Source organism: Pistacia vera, unplaced genomic scaffold, assembly GCF_008641045.1.
Source record: "Pistacia vera cultivar Batoury unplaced genomic scaffold, PisVer_v2 Contig100, whole genome shotgun sequence".
In the NCBI taxonomy this organism is placed as follows: Eukaryota; Viridiplantae; Streptophyta; class Magnoliopsida; order Sapindales; family Anacardiaceae; genus Pistacia; species Pistacia vera.
The window spans coordinates 116112-137871 of record NW_022195028.1 but is presented as its reverse complement, the minus strand read 5'-3'; the positions used below and the strand labels follow the sequence as shown (position 1 = coordinate 137871).

Below are 21760 nucleotides of genomic sequence, written 5' to 3'. Positions count from 1 at the left end.
TACTGGACAGCTGGAAGATGATCAATGGGGTCTTGATGTGTATAAATTTCTGACCATTTTGTGCGAATACAAAGGGTGTAGAGAGAGTGCTTAATTGGGTGTGTTCTTTCTTGTTATTCTTTGGTTGTTTACTCTTTGTAACATTTGGTTCTCTTGATTAATGAAATACCCTATAGTGTGCCTTGAAGAGTGGATGTAGGCTTCCTTAGCTGAACCACTATAAATCTCCTATGCCAATTTCTTTTTTTGTTTAGTTTCATGCTTTTCTTAATCTCTAATTTTATTGCTTGATAAGATTGTATTTACTCACTGATTGATTTGATTAGCATAGTTGAGAGCCCTAATTAGTCACTACAATAATTTTACCTCTAAGTTTAAATTTAAATATAAGATTTCTTTACATAATAATAATAGTGCCAATAAATTAATAATGGTAGATGACGAGCAAGTTGGTCTTTAATTAAACACATGATTAGCCAACTATAAATATATTGTGTTTTTGACATCTAACAATAATAGCAGTAATACCAGTTTCAATTTTAAAGGTAGACTTGTAAACTAAACCTTGCATTAACCAACATAATTGTCTTACATAAACAAACTACACTTACAATTTTTTCTTTACAAACTTATATGTATTTATCATATCATTCATCCACATTTATTAAGTATTTATTGAAAAAAATTCTAAATTCTTATATAATATCCATTCATTTTATGTCAAATTAATTTATGTAAAATCCTTTGGGCAATGAAAATAATATATGATAAATTCTAAACCCATATTAACCGCTGAAGATCAATTCTCAATCCCATAACAAAAACTTTTTAGGGCAAGTTTTCAACATCCATTATTTATAAGTATTACACACATAAGTGTTATTTTCTTTATAAGAATTATTGGGCTTGTACAATAGTTTCCTAATAATATAAAATTTCTGTGCTACGAAGATTCAGTCCGAAAAAAGAAAATCTATTTATTAATTACCTCCAAGAATTTATAATTGTAGCAATAGAATCTTGGAAGGGATTTCATGCATATGCACGAACTAAATCATTCACTTCAATTTTTATTTATTTATTTTTATTGCTTTTGAACATCAAACTATTTTCTTTATATATAGGAGAGAAATTCAACAGAGAGAGCATATTGACTCAACTAAGAGAAAATCAGTAAATAGACAAATTACTAGACTGCGCTTTACTTAATTTTGAGATTATTCAGAATAATAGAAATAGAGATAACCAAACAAACAGTCGACTGGGAAACTTTCCAAAGCGTTATTCGGTACAAACATGCACTCAATCAAGCAGAAAAATAGGGAATTTCGATTTTCCCTTCAAGTTCAATAAAGTACAACAACGCAAATTTCAAAAACTGACAAATACACCCCCAAATAACAATTCAAGACACAAAGATAAAAAAACATCACATTAGCAGCAATCGAATCGAAACTTCTTGCACTTGCTGGACTTGACAGAACCTCCAGGAAAACTAGGACAGTTGAACACACAAGTTACACAAAAGTAAAAGCAGAAATTAGAAAATAATAAACAAAAAAAAAAAAAAAAAAAAAAAAAAAGCCTATAGAACATTGTACACAGAAACTACAACAACGAAACATTAATCAAAAAACTACAAGAATTATTTATCATCAATACAGCTTGTTTCATCTGTGGATTGTCAAACTTATGAACTATGGGGGTAAAACCTATAACTATGAAAATTTATTTTGAACTTTACTGTTATGGAAGTATGAATAGAAATAGAAATAAATTAATTTCTCCTTAGTGCAATAACCAGTATTGAAGGGTATTCCAACAATACATTATAGCTAGCACATTTAAACAATTTTCCAAGCTCAATTATAACAATGAATAAGAAGAGAGATTTCTGCACGTACCTGATCGATCATTATTGTCCCTCGATGATGAAGCAACTTCAGGGTCAAGATGACCTCCAAATTAAGAATGTTTAGCGGCTTCCGTCTGCAGCTTTTTACTCAGGGGTGGAGATTTTGGTATCTTCCATTCTCTAAGGGAAGCGAGTTTCTATCCCTGTTGGCAGAGATGACAATCGAGCAACTCACAATCTCAAGTTTTGAAGGGCTGTGAGACCTGCAAGCCATGCTGGTAATTCTGTGAGCTTGGGACATTCTTCAATACGGATGTACTCTAAAGTGTTAGCAGACCCTAAAGTATCAATTGGGGTAAGTCCTCTGGCTCTTCAATTCATAAATCATGAACACTTTAAGCTTCAGGCTGAGATTTCCCCTTGTAAGTCCATTCAGATTAAGCTTCGGACAGCTGGATATCACTAGCTTCTCCAAGTCTCCAGAAGTTTTACATTGTCTGGCAACGTGGTCAAGCATCACAACCTTGCAACAATGTTCGGATGGTGGGGGAGACTTTCCATCCCTTCACGCAAACTTTCTAGATTCTTACATATAAGTGCAATACTGGACAGATTTGAAACATCAGCTCCATTGGTGGAAGACGCTCCCACTGTTAGTTAATACAATGTCTTAGGCTAACATCTCTGTATATTACGGGTAAATTCTTAAGAGCTGAACAACACCACGAGTTTTCAGGTTGCAAACGCAGAAGCTTACAATAGTATCATAGAGTTTCTCCAAATCTGAATTCCAGGATAAGTCAAGAAATCTCAAATGTTTCAATGCAGTACAGAATCTGAAAGCTCTTTGAATGTAAACCGCTTAAGCATAACAGCCAGAGGCACTCAAATTTCGATATCCACTTACTGACGAAAGATTCAGCAACACGCTAGATTGAGACTTTGCAGATGATGGTCTGCAAGTTGTTCGAAATAGTGGAACTTTTTTAACCATTTGCAATGCCAAGAAATGAAAAATGTCGAGCATTGCCCAGAAATGACAACTGTCGAAATTTACATCGTAAGCAAGATTCTGAGATTTATCGTTTGTAGTTTCTTTGTGCATCTTTTCCACAGATCAATATAAGATTGTGCATTTAAATGTAAAAAAATAACCACGATCTTCAATATCTGAAAGAAACACCTCGAAAATATACTTCAAATATGCAACCAACATCTGCCAAATCTTCATTTTCATTTGGAAATTTTAGAAAACCATGCGTCATCCAATTACCAATCATATAATCACTGTTAAAACAAGTATTCCTTGGAAATAAAGAGCAATAGGCAACATCTTGCAATGAGATGGCAAATGAGATAACTCAATTTTAACGCTGATAGAATGTTATCTCTATCTTTTTCTGGCTCCCATTGACACTACCTCTAATTAATTTCCACTCCGCCGGATCTGTGTTTTTATAAAGTAGGGTCCTAAAGTTTTAAAAATAAGGGAACACCGCCCATTTTTCCACTATTTATTCCCAATCCAATGAATTCTGATTCTGCTTTGTCTGTTTCTTGATGACGTGGCTTCTCGTTTGCCATGTGGAAGTCAGCTTTCTTTGTTAAAAGTCAAACACAGGAGCAACTCGTTTTGGCCACATAATGAGTTTTTGTTAGACTATCACACTTTACACAGCCTTCATCTCTCTCCTTTCTATTTTGGTTTGACAGCTCTTAACTAAGAGAAAGTTCCAGAATCGATTTCATCTTACAGTTACGGAGTAATCAAAGACAAGTGGATGACATCTAGGAAGGGACATGTGTATTTAACACATGCTGATGCTGAAGGAAGAGGCATATTTCAGATTGAGAAAAACCTAGGGTTTTAAATGGTGTGTTCTTTCCTTATTGTAATCTTTTATGTTCTGGTCTGATCTTTACTCTGTACTATGTTGATTGATAATGGAATGCCCTATTGTGAGCCTTGGAGAGTGGATGTAGGCTGTAAAGCTGAACCACTATAATTTTTGTGTCTTGATTATGTTTGATTGATTCCTTGTCTTCATTTTTTATATCTCGGATTGCTGAGTTGATAAATGATTTACTGCTAAATTAGGATTAAGTAAACCTTAAAAATCTAACAAATTGGTATTAGAGCCTAATTGAAGGTCCAGTTAGGGTTTCACTGGTTTAATCGTGCCTAAATTCAGTTTTTAGGTTTTCTTAAACTGATTACTTCTCTATTACTGTGTGTTTTTTAGATCTGTGAGAAAAACATGTCGACTAAGTTTGAGCTTGAAAAGTTTACAGGTGAAAACGATTTTGGATTATGGAAAATGAAGATGGAGGCAATATTGATTAAAGAGGGCTTGACTTTAGCTTTGAAGGGAGAAGAAGAGTTACCTAATACATTAACCACTACTAAAAAGCGAGACATGCTGAACAAGGCCAAAAAGCTCACTGATCCTCAGCTTGGGTGACAAAGTGCTTCGAGAAGTCAAGAAAGTAAAGACTGCTGCAGAGATATGGAATAGGTTAGACTCACTTTATCAGTCAAAGACTGTTCCTAATCAGTTATTTCTAAAACAAAGTTTATTTGGGTTTAAAATGGATGAACAAAAATCACTAAAGGATAATAAGAATGATTTTCTTAAGATTATACAAGATTTAGAAAGTATTTCAATTGAAACTTGTGATGAGGATCAAGTTGTGATCCTGTTAAATTCTTTACCCAAAACTTACTCGAACTTTGTAAAAACTTTGAAATATGGTAGGCAGACTCTGACGTTAGAAGAAGTAGTAAAAGCTATCTCAGCTAAGGACACTGAAAATAGGATTAGAGAAAGAAATGTGAGTGATGGTGAGGGTCTTATAGTTAGAGGAAGATCTGAGAAGAAGATTTGGAAAAAGGGAGGGCAGAATAGACGTAGGTCTAAATCTAAAACTGGGAAATGGAAGTGTTTCTTCTGCCATAAGGAAGGCCACCTTAGGAGAGACTTGAATAGACACTCAGTTTAGTTGGAGCAGTTTCTGCCAGTTTGGTGACATTATTTCCAAATTGAAACTTGGCTGGAGCACATGAGGTAACATGAAGAGAAGGTTGAGGAATCATTTCAGTGGATTGACAAGGAAGTGTCTTGAGAAAGCTGTGCAGAGAGTCACCTTTTGCTTTATTTTCAATCTTCCCGATGGTTGGTATTGTAAGCTGGTACAAGCCTTTATTCAGAACTCCTTGAAGCAGAGTTTTCTATGACAGCTTGTCCTTAATAATACATCCATCAGCAGAGAACTCAACAACAACGTTATTGTCTTTTGTAATTTTAGAGATACTAAGTAAATTTTTTGTTACATGAGGTACACAAAGTATATTCCTAAGGTAAATGGATTTGTTTAGATAATTTGAGGGAAAAGTGGTCATACCTGTGTGTGAGATTTCAAGGTTTTGTCCATTTCCAACTTGTAAAGTTTCTGGACCATTATACTGACTTTTGAGAGATAGATTCTGCAAGTCAGGAGTGATATGGTGAGTTGCTCCTGAGTCAATGAACCAATTCGGATCCATGACTATAAGAGGAGTAGCCATTTGTGAAAAAATTCCATTTTGATGGTTATCAAAAACCGTTTCAATACCAAGTGTGGTTGAACCTGAAGGTTGCTACTGTTAAGAGTTGAAGGCATTTGGCTAATACTTTAGTGCTGGAGACTGATTACTTATAGTGTTCATGGGAACCAAGGAAGATTGGTTCGTATAGTAAGGTGCAGAGCATGTGTTAGCAAAGTAAGCTTGTGCAGGAGAAAAAATTGGTGAAGATTGATACCTATGATTCTGAGTACCTTGAAAATTTGTATCAAATCTGTGATAGCATTGGAGTGCCATATGTCCAATTTTCCCACATAGTTGGCATATCATTCTTGGTTTATAAAAATTTCTACCTCTGCCATGGCCTTTTCCAAAGCTTCCAATAGTTTGATGCATGTCCTAACCACTTGAATAGACATTCTGTGATTCTATCTGTCCTTGAGATTTTCCATACACAGGTTGGTTTGGTTGATGAGCTGTTGCATTTGAGTTTTGTTGATGTGGCTGAGAGTTCATGGTCTGTTTATTTGCAAGAAAGATTATTGCTTCATGAAATCCTATATACGCTGAGTGTTGTTTCTCCAACCTCATTTCATGCTTGTGTAATAGGAACTGTGCTTCTTGAAGAGAAACATCTCCACTTCGTGAGGTTAAATTTGCTACAATTGTGTCATATTCAGTTCCCAGACCATCAAGAATGTACATAAGCAACTCTTCATCGTTAACAACTACTCCACTAGCAATTAATGATCCAACAACTTCTTTCATTTTCAGTACATAGTCATTGATGCTCAAGTTTTCTTTTCTGGTTGTTTGTAGAAGATTTCACAGATGCAGTATTCTAGCTTTTGAATCAGTAAGAAAATGCATTTCTAAAGTTTTCCAAACATCAAAACTTGTTTCACAATTTGCTACATGCCTAAACATTGTTTCAGAAATGGAAGATATCAACCAGCCAAACAGAAATTGATCTAACTTTTTCCAGATAGTGTACTCTGTGTTAACAGTTTTTCCAGAGTTATCATTTTGAGAGATTAAGTAAGGTGAAAGACACAGTTTATCACCTGTAACAAATCCTTCCAGTTCATAGGCTTTCAATGCAGGGAGTACTTGTGATTTCCAGTAGGCATAGTTCTTCTCTCCTAGTTTCACGGTGATGTTTGGTAGAGCATTTGCCAGAGGAAAAGATGATATTGAGCTTGAGATCTTTCCATCAGTGTTGATTTAAGTTGATTTAGATGACTTAGGATCAGCCATTGACGTTTGTCAATTAAGGCTCTAATACCATGAAAACTTACAAAAGAAAAAGGAAGAAAAAACAGAGTACAAAGACTCTGAAACAGAGAGTAAAAGAATCAGTACTGAAGCATTTATTTCTTACTGATTTTTTCTGAATCAATCTGTCTTTTTCATCTACAATTTATAAAGAAAGCAAGTCAAGTGCTGACCTATTTTTCTGGAATCTCATATTCACATTCTATGTTACACAGGTTTACTCTAACCATTGGATTGTTTACGTTGATGCAAGTTGCATGGCAACTTGTCAACTTGCATAACTAAAGAATAACAACCCATGCAACTTGCATAACAAAAGAGTAACAGCCTTGCCAACTTGCACAACAATATCAGCCACAACTTGTCAACTTGTTCAACTAATTTTGATCCACTTGCAGTTTGTTGAGAGAAATGCAGAAAGTGCCGTTAGGAACTGAAAACTTTAGCTGCTTGAGCTGAAGCTTGCTGTAGTTTACATGGATTAACTAAGACCCTTATTGATGTTAGGTATATCCATGGCCTCAAAAGAAATCTTATCTCTCTTGGAACTTTAGACTCTATAGGTCTAAGTTATAAGGCTGTCAATGGGAGTCTTAGTGTTTTGAAAGGGTCTTTGGTTATTATGAAGTCTGAAAAAAGGAATGGTTTGTATGTGTTGAAAGGTAGGACTGATAGTGGAGTGGCTAATATTGGGTCAACTGAGGAGCTAGATAAAACTACCTTGTGGCACCAAAGACTTGCCCATGTCAGTGAAAAAGGTTTAGGAGAACTTAGTAAACAAAACCTACTGTGTGGGGATAAAACAGGGTACCTGACTTTCTGTGAATACTGTGTATTTGGAAAAATGAGCAGAGTAAAATTTGGGACTGGACAACACTACTCAAGGTCACCGCTTGAGTATGTGCATTTTGATATATGGGGACCATCAAGGCATTATTCACTTGGAGGATGTAGATACTTTATAAGTCTTGTAGATGACTACTCTAGGTATGTTTGGATTTATTTCCTTAAAACCAAGGATGAAGCCTTTCCTAGATTTAGGGAATGGAAAACCATGGTTGAAAATCAAAGTGGAAAGAAATTGAAGAAGTTGAGAACTGATAATGGATTGGAATTTGTTAATGAGGAGTTCAATAACTACTATAGAGACAATGGGATAGTTACACATAAGACAATGAGACACACTCCACAATAGAATGGTCCCTGTGAAATGATGCATAGAACTATTCTAGAAAAAGGTAAGAAGTATTCTGTCATGTTCTAAACTTTCAGTTAAGTTCTGGGCAGAAGCAACCCACACTGTGGTCTACTTGATTAATATAACACCTTCTTCAGCTATAGGTTTTAGGGTTCCACTTGAAAGATGGACTAGTCACCCCGTAAACCTGGAAAATCTTAGAGTGTTTGGGTGCCTAGCTTATGTTCATATAAAAGATGAAAAATTAAAAGCTAGAGCCATTAAATACATTTTCTTAAGATATCTAGATGGGGTTAAAGGCTATAAGTTCTGGAATTTAGAATCTAAGAAATGTATTGTGAGTAGAGATGTCATTTTCATAGAAAATATCCTACCTGGTTCAGGAGGTAAACCTGATGAATCTGAGAATTTCCATCCAGGAGTAAAACACTTAGAACTAGAAGTGGTTTAGGAGGTAAACCTGAAGAATCTGAGAATTTCCATTTAGGAGTATAACACTTAGAACTAGAAGTGAAGGACTCCAGTTTCAGTTCAAGTTTGAATCAAGGTGGAGTTGAGGAATTAAATACTCATGAGGATGAACCAATTGCTGATCATGAAGTAGGTCAAAATACTCAGGTGTAGATACATCAAACTTGACATATTATCAATTATCAAGAGATAGAATTAGGAGAACGATCAGACCTCCCAACAGACTAGGATATGTAGACCTGGTTGCATATGCACTTCTAGAGGGAGAAATGAATGATGAACCTAAGATATTCCAAGAAGCAGTCTCAGGATCTGAAAAGTTGGAATGGAAGAAAGCCATTGAAGAAGAATTTGATTCTCTAGTGAAGAATAATACATGGACCTTGGTTGATAAACCAGAAGATTGTAGAGTGGTAAAATGCAAATGGATTTTTAAAAGAAAACCAAGTTTAACAGCTCAGGATGCACCTAGGTACACGGCTAGGTTAGTTGCAAAGGGGTTTACAAAAGTAGAGGGGGTTGACTATAATGAAATCTTTTCTCCAGTGGTCAAACATACATCTAGCAGGGTACTAATCTCTCTTGTAGTTCAATTCAACCTAGAATTAGAACAACTCGATGTGAAGACAGCTTTCTTGTATGGGGATTTGGAAGAAAGCATCTTAATGGAGCTACCTGAAGGATACAACAGTGCTACAGGTAAAGTTTGTTTATTAAAAAAATCATTATATGGTTTGAAATAGTCACCACGACAGTGGTATAAGAAATTTGATTCTTTTATGATAGAAATTGGGTTTAATAGATGTAATTTTGACAGCTGTTTTTATTTTAAAAGAATCTCTAAACTAACTCAAATTTTTTACTGTTGTATATGGATGATATGCTTGTGGCATGCCATGATAAATCTGTGCTGTGTCGACTGAAGAGTTTACTGAACACCAAGTTTGAAATGAAAGAGCTGGGTCAGGCTCAGAAAATTCTTGGTGTTTCTATTATCAGAAATAGAACTTCTAGAAGTCTAAAGTTAGTACAGCAGGACTATACTGAGAAAATCCTGAAGAAATTCAATATGCAAGATGTTAAATCTGTTCAAAATCTTCTTGGTGCTCACTTGAAACCTTCACATGAGCAGAGTCCATAGATGGAACAAGAGAAGCTGGAGATGGTAGAAATTCCTTATGCAAGTGCATTAGGAAGCTTAATGTACCTAATGATGTGTTTAAAACCAGACTTAGGCTTCACTATAAGTTTGGTAAGCAGATTTATGAGCAATCCAGGAAAGACTCACTGGATGGCTCTTAAATGGATTATGAGATATTTACAGGGAACCAAATCAGCAGGCATTGTTTTTAGAAAAAAAAAAAAAAAAACAAAGTTATGATGATTGTGTTGAGGGTTTTTGTGATGCAAATTATGCAGGAGACATAGACACAAGGAAGTCTACATCTGCATTTGTTTTCACTTTGTGGGGAAATATTATCAGTTGGAAATCCAAGCTGCAACATATGGTTACTTTATCTTCAACAGAGTCACAATATGTAGCATTAACCGAGGTAGCAAAGGAAGCTACCTGGTTGAAAGGATTGATAAATGAGTTGGGTATTGAGCAACAGACAATGAAGATTAACAGTGATAGCCAGAGTGCAATTCACCCCTGCAAAAACCAAGTATACCATGAAAGAACTAAACACATAGATGTTCGTCTTCATTTCATTAGAGAAATGATCGAAAGAGGAGAAATCGAGATTAAAAAAATTGATGGTTCTCGTAATCCTGCTGATATGTTCACAAAACTTGTTCCATTTGAAAACACAGGCTCTATATGAGCCTTCTTCAAGTTCTAGAGTGAACTTATGAATTCCAAGGCCAGATGGCGTGACAAATCAAGAAGCCAAGGTGGAGAATTGTGATGATGTGGCTTCTCATTTGCCACAATGGAAGTCAGCTTTCTTTGTTAAAAGTCAAACACATGGAGCAACATCGTTTTGGCCAAACCTAATGAGTTATTTGTTAGACTATCACACTTTTACACAATCTTCATCTCTCTCATTTCTATTTTGGTTTGACAACTCTTAACCTAAGAGAAAGTTCCAGAATCGATTTCATCTTACAGTTATGGAGTAATCAAAGACAGGTGGATGACGATCTAGGAAGGGAGCATGTGTATTTAACACATGCTGATGCTGAAGGAAGAGGCATATTTCAGATTGAAGAAAACCGAGGGTTTTCGAATTTGGGTATGTTCTTTCCTTATTGTAATCTTTTATGTTCTGGTCTGATCTTTACTCTGTACTGTGTTGAATGCCCTATTGTGAGCCTTGGAGAGTGGATATAGGCTGTAAAGCTGAACCACTATAATTTATGTGTCTTGATTATGCTTGATTGATTCCTTACCTTCATTTGTTATATCTCTGATTGCTGAGTTGATAAACGATTTACTGCTAAATTAGGATTAACTAAACCCTAACTACTAGAAATCTAACAGTTTCATCCCTAAACGCGAATTTCACAAACAACGACAGACAATCCTCCGGAGAAAGGCCTTCTAAAAGATAACTATCAACAGTGCCCGTTATTGACGTAACTTGGCTACTACGCGTTGTAACCACAATTTTACTTCCGTTTGCTTCTTGCGTGAATAATTGTTTTAACTTGTTCCATCGATCATAATTTTCATTCCACACATCATCCAAGATGAGCAAAAATTTCTTATCAGCCAATTCGTTTAACAAGCAGTCTTCTAACTCAACGACTCCTAATTCAGACTGATCTTTACCAGTTGCAGAAGTATAGGCTTCTTTCATTATCTTAATCATATCAAAGTCCTCAGGTACACTTGCCCACATTTTTAACTTGAAGTGCTCATCTATCCTTTTGTCATCAGACACTAGTTTGGCAAGAGTTTGTTTTTCCAATACCTCCTAATCCAACTATAGGAATTACGGACACCCTTTCAGCTTCTTTGTTTGGTTTCATCAACAATTTTATAATGTTTTCCTCATCAGTGTCTCGTCCAAAAACTTGAGAAGTACCGACAAAGGGATGGTTCATTACATTCTCTCCTGAAGAAACAAGCTTGGTGTCTGGATCCTTAACAGCTATAGATATAGACCGAATATTACCTATCTTTTCATCTAATCTTTTTCTAGTCACCTTGATTTTAAGATAATATTTGACGATATTGAGTTTGCCTACCTGTTTGGCCAGTACTTCACACTTCAATTCATCCAACAGATCCTCAGCGTCATACAACAGTTCTGAAAGCTTTTCGAGCCCGTCCTGCAGCTCGCAGTTATGTAACTGTTGTGCCTCTGCCTTCATGAGTACAGCTTTCCCCTTGAACAAGATTTCTTTGGGCTTCATTATTTCTTTTCGAATCCTTGATGGCAAGCCACTGTCTGAGGAAGTAAGGAAGTCTATCTCCGTCAAAATATTAGCTGCAATCGTTGACGGAAATGATTCTGTCATGTTCTTTGAGAGGAAAGAAAAATTGGGATAACAAATTGGCTGAGAAGTGAAAAACGATGCTTCGATCTTTTGATTATGAGTAGGTTGATACAAGACAACTTGGGTTGTGAGCTCAAAGGATGAAACATGGACTTCTAAAACAAAGCCCAGCAATGTTACGTAATTTAGATTTACATCCTGTAAGGATTTAACTACCTCGTTAGGTAAGTAGCTTATATTTTGGTTAATCCTTTTGCCCAGACGGTAACATTACTGGTAGTAGAATGTTTTTATTAAGGATCTGTGTGATGAGTGTATCCAATTAAAAGTGTGTGCTTTTGAAAAACAAAGCTCTATTATAATGCGGTTAGGTACTTTTGCTCTGCCAACCATATAATCAAGAGGTAAAGAAGTGTACTATTATTTATGTTTATTTTTAATTATTTGTTTTTATTATAAATATTTTGTATTTTATATTCATTCGTGTATTCTATTAATTGCTAAGATTACACGTTACATTCGAATATATATATATATATTCGAATGTAACGTGTAATCTTAACAATTAATAGAATACACGAATGAATATAAAATACAAAATATTTATAATAAAAACAAATAATTAAAAATAAACATATATATATATATATATATATATATATATTTTATCGGCTAAAAGTAAGGATTACATGTTACATGAGTTTTAACTATAAGCAAATATGAATGGTTTTAGAGAAGAAAAGAAAATTATCAGAACCGATTCTTCTAATGTGAGTTACCTCCTTCTCATAGAAAGGATTCAAAAGATAACAACTAGGCTCTATCTCAAGACATAATTATGCATCATAAACAATGTATATGTTTTTTTAATATAGGGGTCTCATTTTTATTTTTATTTTTATTCAGTTAAAACTCTCTTACTTTTATAAATTAATTAAAAGTAATATTATACATTTGGTTATACAAACTCTTATTTATTATATAATATAATGTTACGCCATTTATTCGTAATTATATATGGAATATTTATTATATTAATTTATTAAATTTATAGACTCTTTTGTGTAATGTCACGAATTTATATATAAACATTTTAAATCATCAGCTTAATAAAAGGAAAAAGATATTTAAGGTTTTATCATCTATCCCTTGAGAGATTAGAAAGTTTTAAACACATCTAGGGTTTTGCAAAAGTAGTATGCACCTCCCCAGTTTATCATTGACCCCCTTAAAATTATCATTTACCCTGCTAGTAAAGTATTATAAAGTCCCCTTATATGAAGATATAAAATACTTTTTAGAAACCATGGGGCGATTATACATGCTTATCTCCTGGGGGGTGTTTATAAGAACCAATGTTTTCAAACTAGGTCTGCGGCTTGACCCAGTCAAAGGGTAGGTTCCTGGGTTAACTAGTCAACTAATTGGATTGGTTGGGTTGATGGTTTGAATGTTATATCCAGCATGTTTGAAATCCAACACACATACCCTTGAGAAATTTTATTAGTCCTTGTAAGTAATACACCCTGCTATCTAGGCAGACAACCCTAGATTAATGAATCAAATTTCCCAATCCAACTCTCAAACCAAAGCCACTTAACCAATAAACCATTGTTTCCCTTCCCTTCGTTTTTCAAACCCTAGCCTTACATTTCATCACTCTTACTCTTTCATACTATGTTATCACACTCTCCGATGAAGTGGCAATAGAATTCAATTGAGCAAGGAAAAACACTTTCTTTTGTACTCCTAGAATCGGTTACTAATCGAAGAGAAAATCAGACTTCACGACAAAAGAAAAGAAGAGTATTTCTGTCAAGTCAGCTTCAAAGCAAGAAGGCGATTTTGCTGAATATAAAAGGGACCCATCTCTATAAACCCAAACCCAAATCCCTTTCTAACCCATCTCTCATTCACCTTTTCTCAACTTCCCAAAATGACAACTATGAAAACAACAACAAAGTAAATGGCAAACGGCAGGAATAGAAGATTTCAGTGAAGATTATGAAGAAATTTACTTTGAAGTTTCAAGATGCCAAATGAGAATAATGTAGGGATTTCACAATTTCATTTTTCATTAACCTAGTTTTGGCACCAGTTCAGTTGGACCGGCGGTTCACTATTGCTCCTTTGGTCGCGAGTTAATTGCTAAAAACCGTTTTTTGGCATAATCGGCCTAACGAGTTCCCCTGTTCCCGGTCCGACCAATTGAACCAGTCAGGCTGAGTCGGGTTTTAAAATAGTGATAAGAACCCAAAAGTATTTATATGTAAATGCACATGGATCCACCCATCAAGAAAGCACACTCCACATGGGCAACGACCAGAAGGGGCCTCTAATTGATATTTTTGAAACTTGTATTCTCTTATAATAATTCAGTAAAGTTGTATACCTCAATGATAATATCCCTCTAATGAAATAAAAATTTTATTACTACGGAAGCAATTAAAAATTATTATAGGAAAAGGTGCCACGCTTGTCGATTTGTTATTTTGTTACATATGTATTAAGGAGATTATCACTAAATTATTAGACATAAACATTCTAACTAACCGTGTTTCTTTATTAAAGTTAATAAGATAAGAGTAAGGCATTAATATTAAATTTTAATAAATTTACTACATTACAAAATAAAAAAAAAAGACTTTCGTGTTTCCTTGTTCAAGTAAAGCATAAGGTATTAATTTATAATATATATCTTTTTTTATGTGGTAGATTAGAAAATCAAACCAAAAAAAAAAAACAAGTGTTCATTATATTGGATTAAAATAATTTTACAACTCAAATCCAATGATATAAATGCATGGTCCTGATAAAATTATATACTAAGACACCCTAATTAGAGAATTAGGGATATTAAGTTATCTAGCCAAGATGTCTTTACATTAATTTTGTCATGACTATGCTAAATATTGTTGGTTTCAACTTAGTAAACTGAAATGATATTTCACAACTCAAATCTAACGGTAGCAATTGTCACGACCCTATAAGAATTGTGAGGCCTTAGTGCACAAACAAGAGATCGAACACTAAGTCAACCTAAATAAACCCACAAACTCTCAAAGAAAAATAAGAACACGAAATGGAGAGACACTATTGTATTGCTCTTAATTGAATAGGATGTTTGGAATGAATTAAATTTAATACTAACTAGCTTTATATAGGATTTTATGAGTAGATCCGACGGTACAGACCTGTACATATCCACTAAAATGAATGGCTAAGATTAAGTATGTAAGCAATATGATCATAGTCTTATTCTGTTGCCTTTTTGGTGAAGGAATATTTTGGAAACTTTTGAAAATATTCTTTGGCAAATTCTTTGATACTTCTGAGTACAGTTTGGGTTAATCCTTTTTAATTAGATATTGAGCTTTATACGGACTTGAGCTTGGGTCGAACATGACACAATGCCTGATCGTGATAAAATTATATTAGGACTTCTTGATGAGAGAATTACCAATTAAGATTGAAAATTGGTAATCACTCAAAAAAAAAAAAAAAAAAATTTCATGTTCATCTGGATTTATTATGTCATGTATGTATTCCTTACTGAGTGTTTTTTGCCCCAAAAGTTGTATGTGAAATAAATTAATATATATAATTCATATTTGTTATTTCTCGAGAATATTTTCTTTAGGTTAATATGTTAAGAAAAACTTTAAAATTAAAAGTTACGATTCTTGAAATCAAAGTTTCATTTGATTTCTTGTTCTATGTATAATGCTTTATTATTATTATATTTTGTTAGGTATAGTTGAAAGATTGTGTAATTGTTTAAGATTTAAAGGAAATTATTGGGCGTCAGTGATATATAGCTTTTGAAAATATACACACTCAACCATTAGATTAAATATAGGTTAATGGTAGTTGTTTAGTGTTCCAACCCAAAGGCGGAGGCTATCCGAGGCCCACGATTTTTTTAAAATTTATATAGAAAATATTTGGTCCCTCTAATTTAAATTTTCACTGTAGCCCCCTTGGTTTTTGAAATTAACCTTGGCCCCAAAAATGTGACTTTTAAATCTCTGGCCTTGTCATCCATTAAACATTACATATTGGCCCCATTTTGGTAAAGCCTGAATCATTTGTGTAAATTATAAGAGAAAGTCTCTGATGCCATGATGGTATAACTGATGTGATAAAAAATAAGTAAAGACATACATGTCAAGTAATTATCAATCATATTTAATCTAAAGATATATGAAAGAGAAAAAACTCAGAGGTGGTACAAATTCACTTAATGGTGATATATGTGATATAGTACTTGTAGTATTTTAGATTTTTTTTTTTTCTCTATTTTATAAAAAAAGATGAAAAGTTTGTTAATAATTTACATTCATGTCGATTAAATTTAACAAATTTTTTCTATATATTTTCATATTTGGATTGCCCTTATGTAAATTTGCAATTATCTAGAGAGTTCTTAATGGATTAAACATTAAGACAAATTAGAAAGAAAAAAGTTGTTCACGTAATTGTATCTTTAGAGGCTTTTAAGTAGAGATCCTTTACTTATGTTTTCTCATATGAATATCTTCTGTCATGCTATTGAAGATCGTATTTAGGTATTGACTTAAGATATCCATATTCAACTCTATGTATTAACAAATGAGAATCATCAAAGTACTTGTGCAAATAAATATAATCTATGTAATCTAAAGAATTATAAAATGGAAGAATTTATGATAAGAGTAATGCTAATCATCCTAAATATTTATTTCCAAATTTTGCATCTCATATGGCGTGTTCGCAATGTTTGTATATAAAAGACCTAATTCAAGGGTTCCGAATGATGGTTAGTGTTCTAAATTAAGTTAAAAAAAATGGCTCCACGAACTTTTTAAAAATTATATAGACGAACTTTTAAAAAATTATATAGAAACATTATATTTAGTCCCTCTAAATTCATTTTCAACCCTCTCAGTTTTTGGATTTATCCCTTGGCCCCCAAAATGTAACTAAATTAATAGACATTAAAATCCTAACTAATCGTGTTTCTTTATTAAATTTAATAAAATATAGGATTAATATTAAATTTTAAAAGATCTACTAGATTAGAAAATAGAGGCACAATACAAATAAATCAAATATTGAAATATGGCGCGTGTTGACCAAGACTTGATAGAAAAAGATTTTGTTCTTCCTTGTAAATTAAAGGATAGTGTAGATTACAAAATCTTTACTTATGTGAATGGTTATCTCCATTAAAGGGTGTCGAAGTATTTATGCAAATTGTATCTATAAAATGTTCACACATGACACTAGTTGACCCTTTACTTATGTTTTCTTGTATTAACAAATGAGAATCATCCAAGTATTTATGCAAATTATATCTACAAAATGAAGAAATTCATGACAATAATAATTATATCTATACAAAATGAAACTTTTTTTTTTTTTCGGTAACTCCAACTTTGCATTAAGACTTCAACTTTTATGATTTGCAATGATTTTAAAAGGATATAGCCATCACAAATGCACAACCCCTTCACACATTCTTTCGAGTAATTACCAACCAATCAGCTACCAAATGCTAATCCGGTAATCCCATTTGGTAGAAGAGCCCTGTCCATCAATATATATATACATTGGCGAGGTGTTGGGTTCAAGGCTAAACATTCAATCCCTTATGATGGCCAAAGTGAATTCAAATCCACCTATTCTTCCTATCCCCATCTTTACTGGGGAAAAATATGATATATGGAGTACTAAGATGGAGACATATTTTTTCTCCCAAGACTTATGGGACATTGTTAATGAAGAACTCTCTATCCCAGAGATCACCAGCTTCACTCCAGATTGGTTACGAAAGCAGTTGAAAGCAAGTTGGCAGAAAAATGCAGCAGCATTTTACATCCTTCAACAAGCGGTGGATGATAACATTTGTTCAAAAATTTATAAAGTTAAGACGGCGAAAGAAGCATGGAACACTTTGAAAGAAGAGTTCCAAGGCAATACACAGGTACGCGCTGCCAAACTACAATATCTCTTCTTCATTACAACTTATCGTCTCTTCTTCATTACAACTAATCGTCTCTTCTTCATCACAGCCTACCATATTACCAGATAAGGAAAGGAGTAAGTAGTACGAACTTAAAAAAGAATAAAAGAAATTCCTAAGTTTTACTGACAGAAATTCCGTGGCCAGAATAAATGAGGGACTGAGGCAGCTCGACATGGCCAAAAGAAGATGATTAAATATTTATTGCAATTCAGCGACAGTTACTTGAACTTTTATGTAGATTCAACACGTTTTAGTGATGAATCTGTTGTTTCTTTCCTAAATTCGCTTATAATTGCTGGATTTTATGGTAAGATATATATTTTTCATGCGTTCAATGCATTGCCAATTAGAAACTTAGTTAGTACTGCAAGTTTCATATTACTATATTGATGCATATTTTAAGCCATTTTTTCTTGCCCATCATTATGTCTCAGGTTTGGCACTAAAATTGCTTAAAAAACATGGAAATTTAGCTACAAAGCAGTTACCAACTGTTGAGTCTCTTTTGAGTACAATAGCAGGAAAGCCGTCTGCATTTCGGAGTGGACAAAATACAAAGCGAAAGTTTTTGCAATTCTTCAAAGATTATAAACGTGAGTATATATTTCATAATTACTGAATACAAAACTAGGATGGCAACTTTAGGAGGTGAATACAATTTCTTTTATAAAACATTGAGAAGTATTTTAAAGTTCATCTAGCACGATTTACAAATTCATTTCTAAAACTATTTTACAAATTATAATGAAGAAAGTTAATTTTTTTGTACTTCTAAACAAAAAATTGGTGAAAATTCCTTTTGTGTATGAATTGAAGAAAGATTTTATACATTTTGAAACATTAAATATCGTGTTAATTACAATTATTTTTTAGTTAAGTGTCTAAAACTTTTTTTTGGAAAAAAAAAAAAAAAACCAACTTTTCGTTACTTGAATGCAACACTTATTTAGTTTTCAATGTTTTCATATTTATTTATATAAAAATCAATTAATTTGTGATATGGATTGTTTTTATTTGTAATATTAGCTTTTAATTTATCTTTGTTCATAATATTTTAATTTACTCTCACTTGATTATTATAATTCTAATATTAAAAGTTTTACAAAAATCAATGATAATATTAGACTTACTTGATAAGGTTTTGACTTGGTCAAATTCATATATATTATGTAATTATTTATAATCTTTCATAAATTTTTAATGGAAAATAATTTAAAATTTCCAAGGTCCACCACTGCTATTATCAGATCTCTCATGACTATCTCTGTTATTATGGAGTGCAATAGCAGGAAAGCTGTCTGCAATTCCGGTAGAAAAACGGGAAAAGCCAAAGTTTTACCAATTATTCAAGTGTGAGTATATATTTAATAATTAGTAATCTTCTATCATCCAATAACTCATGAATATCCCTGTTATTCAACTGATATTAGAATAGCGTATTTGAAATTTTTTAATTTAATAGATCGGCTAATGCTTATTGTCCAATGACACAACCAATTTTCTTTTTTAAGTTTAAATTATTATTAATATAAATTTATTTCACAATTTATGTTTTAGAAATTGGCATCCTAAGAGAATCTGTTTATTAAATTATTTGAATTTGAAAAACTCCTTCAAGCAACTTTCAAAAACATTTTGCTGTGTTAGCTAAACAAAAATTGAACCCCGTAAAGGATGATTTAAATTTTCAACATTTATTATTTTGAGAAAATATTACTCACCTCTTTATAAGAATATATTCTCTTTTTCTTAAATACATTTTAGTGACTTTTAAAAATTTTAGGGGAGTTTTTTTTCCTCCCCTAAAATTTTCTGAAAACATTGGGTATTTCAGAAAATAAAGTGATTTATATAACCTCGTACTAGGAGTAAGCAGTAAGGTTTAAATGGACTCATATTTTGTGAGACTTTAATAAATTGTTTTCTTCTGACTTGCAATATTCTACCCGGCAACATAGTTATTTCATTGTTGAGTCTATTTAATTTGCAGTTGTATGTTATAAGAAGGAAAAAGGAAAGACAAAGTCGACGCATCACCAAGCACTTCTACTTGTCAAACAATTGTGCAAGGAAATTATAGAGAATCAAGACAACTACGGAAGATCTTCCTCAATCCTAAAACAAGCCTTCCTTTTAGCAGCAGAATTGGGGATTTCCGAAGTTGTGGAAGTGATTATAGATTCATTTCCTGATGCAATCTGGTTTACAAATGAAAAGAATCATAATATGTTCCATTTGGCAGTTTTGCAGCGTCGAGAAAACGTATTCCAACTCATATATCATATGAGTAGTTGTAAAGAATTATTATTGATGTCTCAAGACGTTGACAAGAACAATATCTTGCACTTGGCAGGAAATTTGGCACCCAAAAGTCAACTAAACCGCATTCCTGGTGCTGCTATACAGATGCAACATGAGTTACAATGGTACAAGGTAAGACTTTTATATATAGTGATACAAGGCTGGTATTAGGGGTTTACCTTCTAGTCAAGATTTTACCTTCTAGTCAACTTTACCTTCTAGTTCAAGTAGTAATTTATTATGGTATATATCATAGTTAAATGTTAAGTTTGATTCCTCATATTTCAACTAAATAAATAAAATCCAAATTTTACATGAACATCACAGTTAAAAGTTAAGTTTGATTCCTCATATTTCAACTAGATAAATAAAATCCAAATTTTACAGGAACGTTTGGTATATATGGATCTATTCTTAATGTTCTTTTTTCATGTATTTGTGAATGTAACTATTAGACTATATATTGATGTTGAATCACTACATACTTTTTTTATTTATAAAGTTATAAATATCAGTTTAAGTTCAGGTATTAAATGATTTTACTTAAATTTACTTTCGTTAGTTTGTTAAAGAAATTTAAGCTGACTCATTGCATGCACCCAATACTACGTCAAATATATTAAGATGATATAAGACAGTTAATTATGGATTTTATCTTTTCTATAGGAAGTGGAGAAACTTGTGCCGCCTAATTACAAAGAGGAAAAAAATTCTAAAGGAGAAACTCCACGAATGGCATTTTTGGAAGAACATAAAAGACTTGTCAAAGAAGGTGAGAAATGGATGAAAGGTTCTGCAACCTCATTCTCACTTGCTGCAGCACTCTTTGCCACGATAGTATTTGCAGCAGCCATCACAGTACCAGGTGACTACAGTTATGAGGGTGAACCAAATTTTCGCAAACGGAAAACCTTCAAGATATTTGCCGTTTCAGATTCATTTTCTCTGTTCTCATCAGTTGCTGCCATCATAATATTTTTGTCCGTCCTCACTGCGCGGTATTCCGAACATGATTTTCTTTACTCTGTTCCAACAAAGTTTATGTGGGGTCTTGTTATGTTGTTCCTCTCTCAAACAGCGCTCATGGTAGCCCTTTGTTCCACTGTTTATCTGGTGTTTGGTGACAGAAATCGTGGGTTCCTTTATTTAGTGTGTGCATCAGCTTTAGTGCCTCTGTTCTTGTTTTTGTCTTGGCAGTATCCCCTCCTACGTGACTTGCTTTTTTCCACATACGGCCCCGAAATTTCCCGCTTGATAAGAAGATGTCTTCTAGGCATTTCCGAAAAGCTAAGAGCGTGTTACGAGAAAAGTAAGAAAATAATATTGAAATTAGTCTCTTGATTTGCTGCCCGTTGCTATTGCTGTTGGTGTTGCCGTTACCGTACTGACACTGCTCCCCAATCTGGCAGACAAAATATTGTTTGATGGTCCTGTTCTAGCTGCCTTCGCCTTCAAAGTGGATTCGCATCACTAATAATTTGTATTGTATTGTATTGTCAATTGATGATAGGAAAAACTCTACAAACATTGCTACGTTGCAATTTTTTAATGGATTAGGATAATTTCTGACCTAAGTTTTACTCGAACTTTTTACATTCTTTTGACATGTGGCGCTAATAAATTCTATGGCTAAGATTTACTGTT

The 21760-nt window shown here is 33.3% G+C and overlaps 2 protein-coding genes across 2 annotated transcripts; one reads left to right on the top strand and one right to left on the bottom strand.

The window, feature by feature from the left end:
• Window positions 1-10817: 10817 nt before the first annotated feature.
• Window positions 10818-11207, bottom strand: LOC116125867 (putative disease resistance protein RGA3). Its single transcript, XM_031411608.1, has one exon. The coding sequence runs from the start codon at window positions 11205-11207 to the stop codon at window positions 10818-10820; it is 390 nt and encodes a 129-aa protein (XP_031267468.1).
• An 8918-nt stretch (window positions 11208-20125) lies between these two features.
• On the top strand, window positions 20126-21457 carry LOC116125782 (ankyrin repeat-containing protein NPR4-like). Its single transcript, XM_031411515.1, has 2 exons — window positions 20126-20248; window positions 20783-21457. The coding sequence occupies exons 1-2, from the start codon at window positions 20126-20128 to the stop codon at window positions 21455-21457; spliced, it is 798 nt and encodes a 265-aa protein (XP_031267375.1).
• The last annotated feature ends 303 nt before the right edge of the window (window positions 21458-21760 follow it).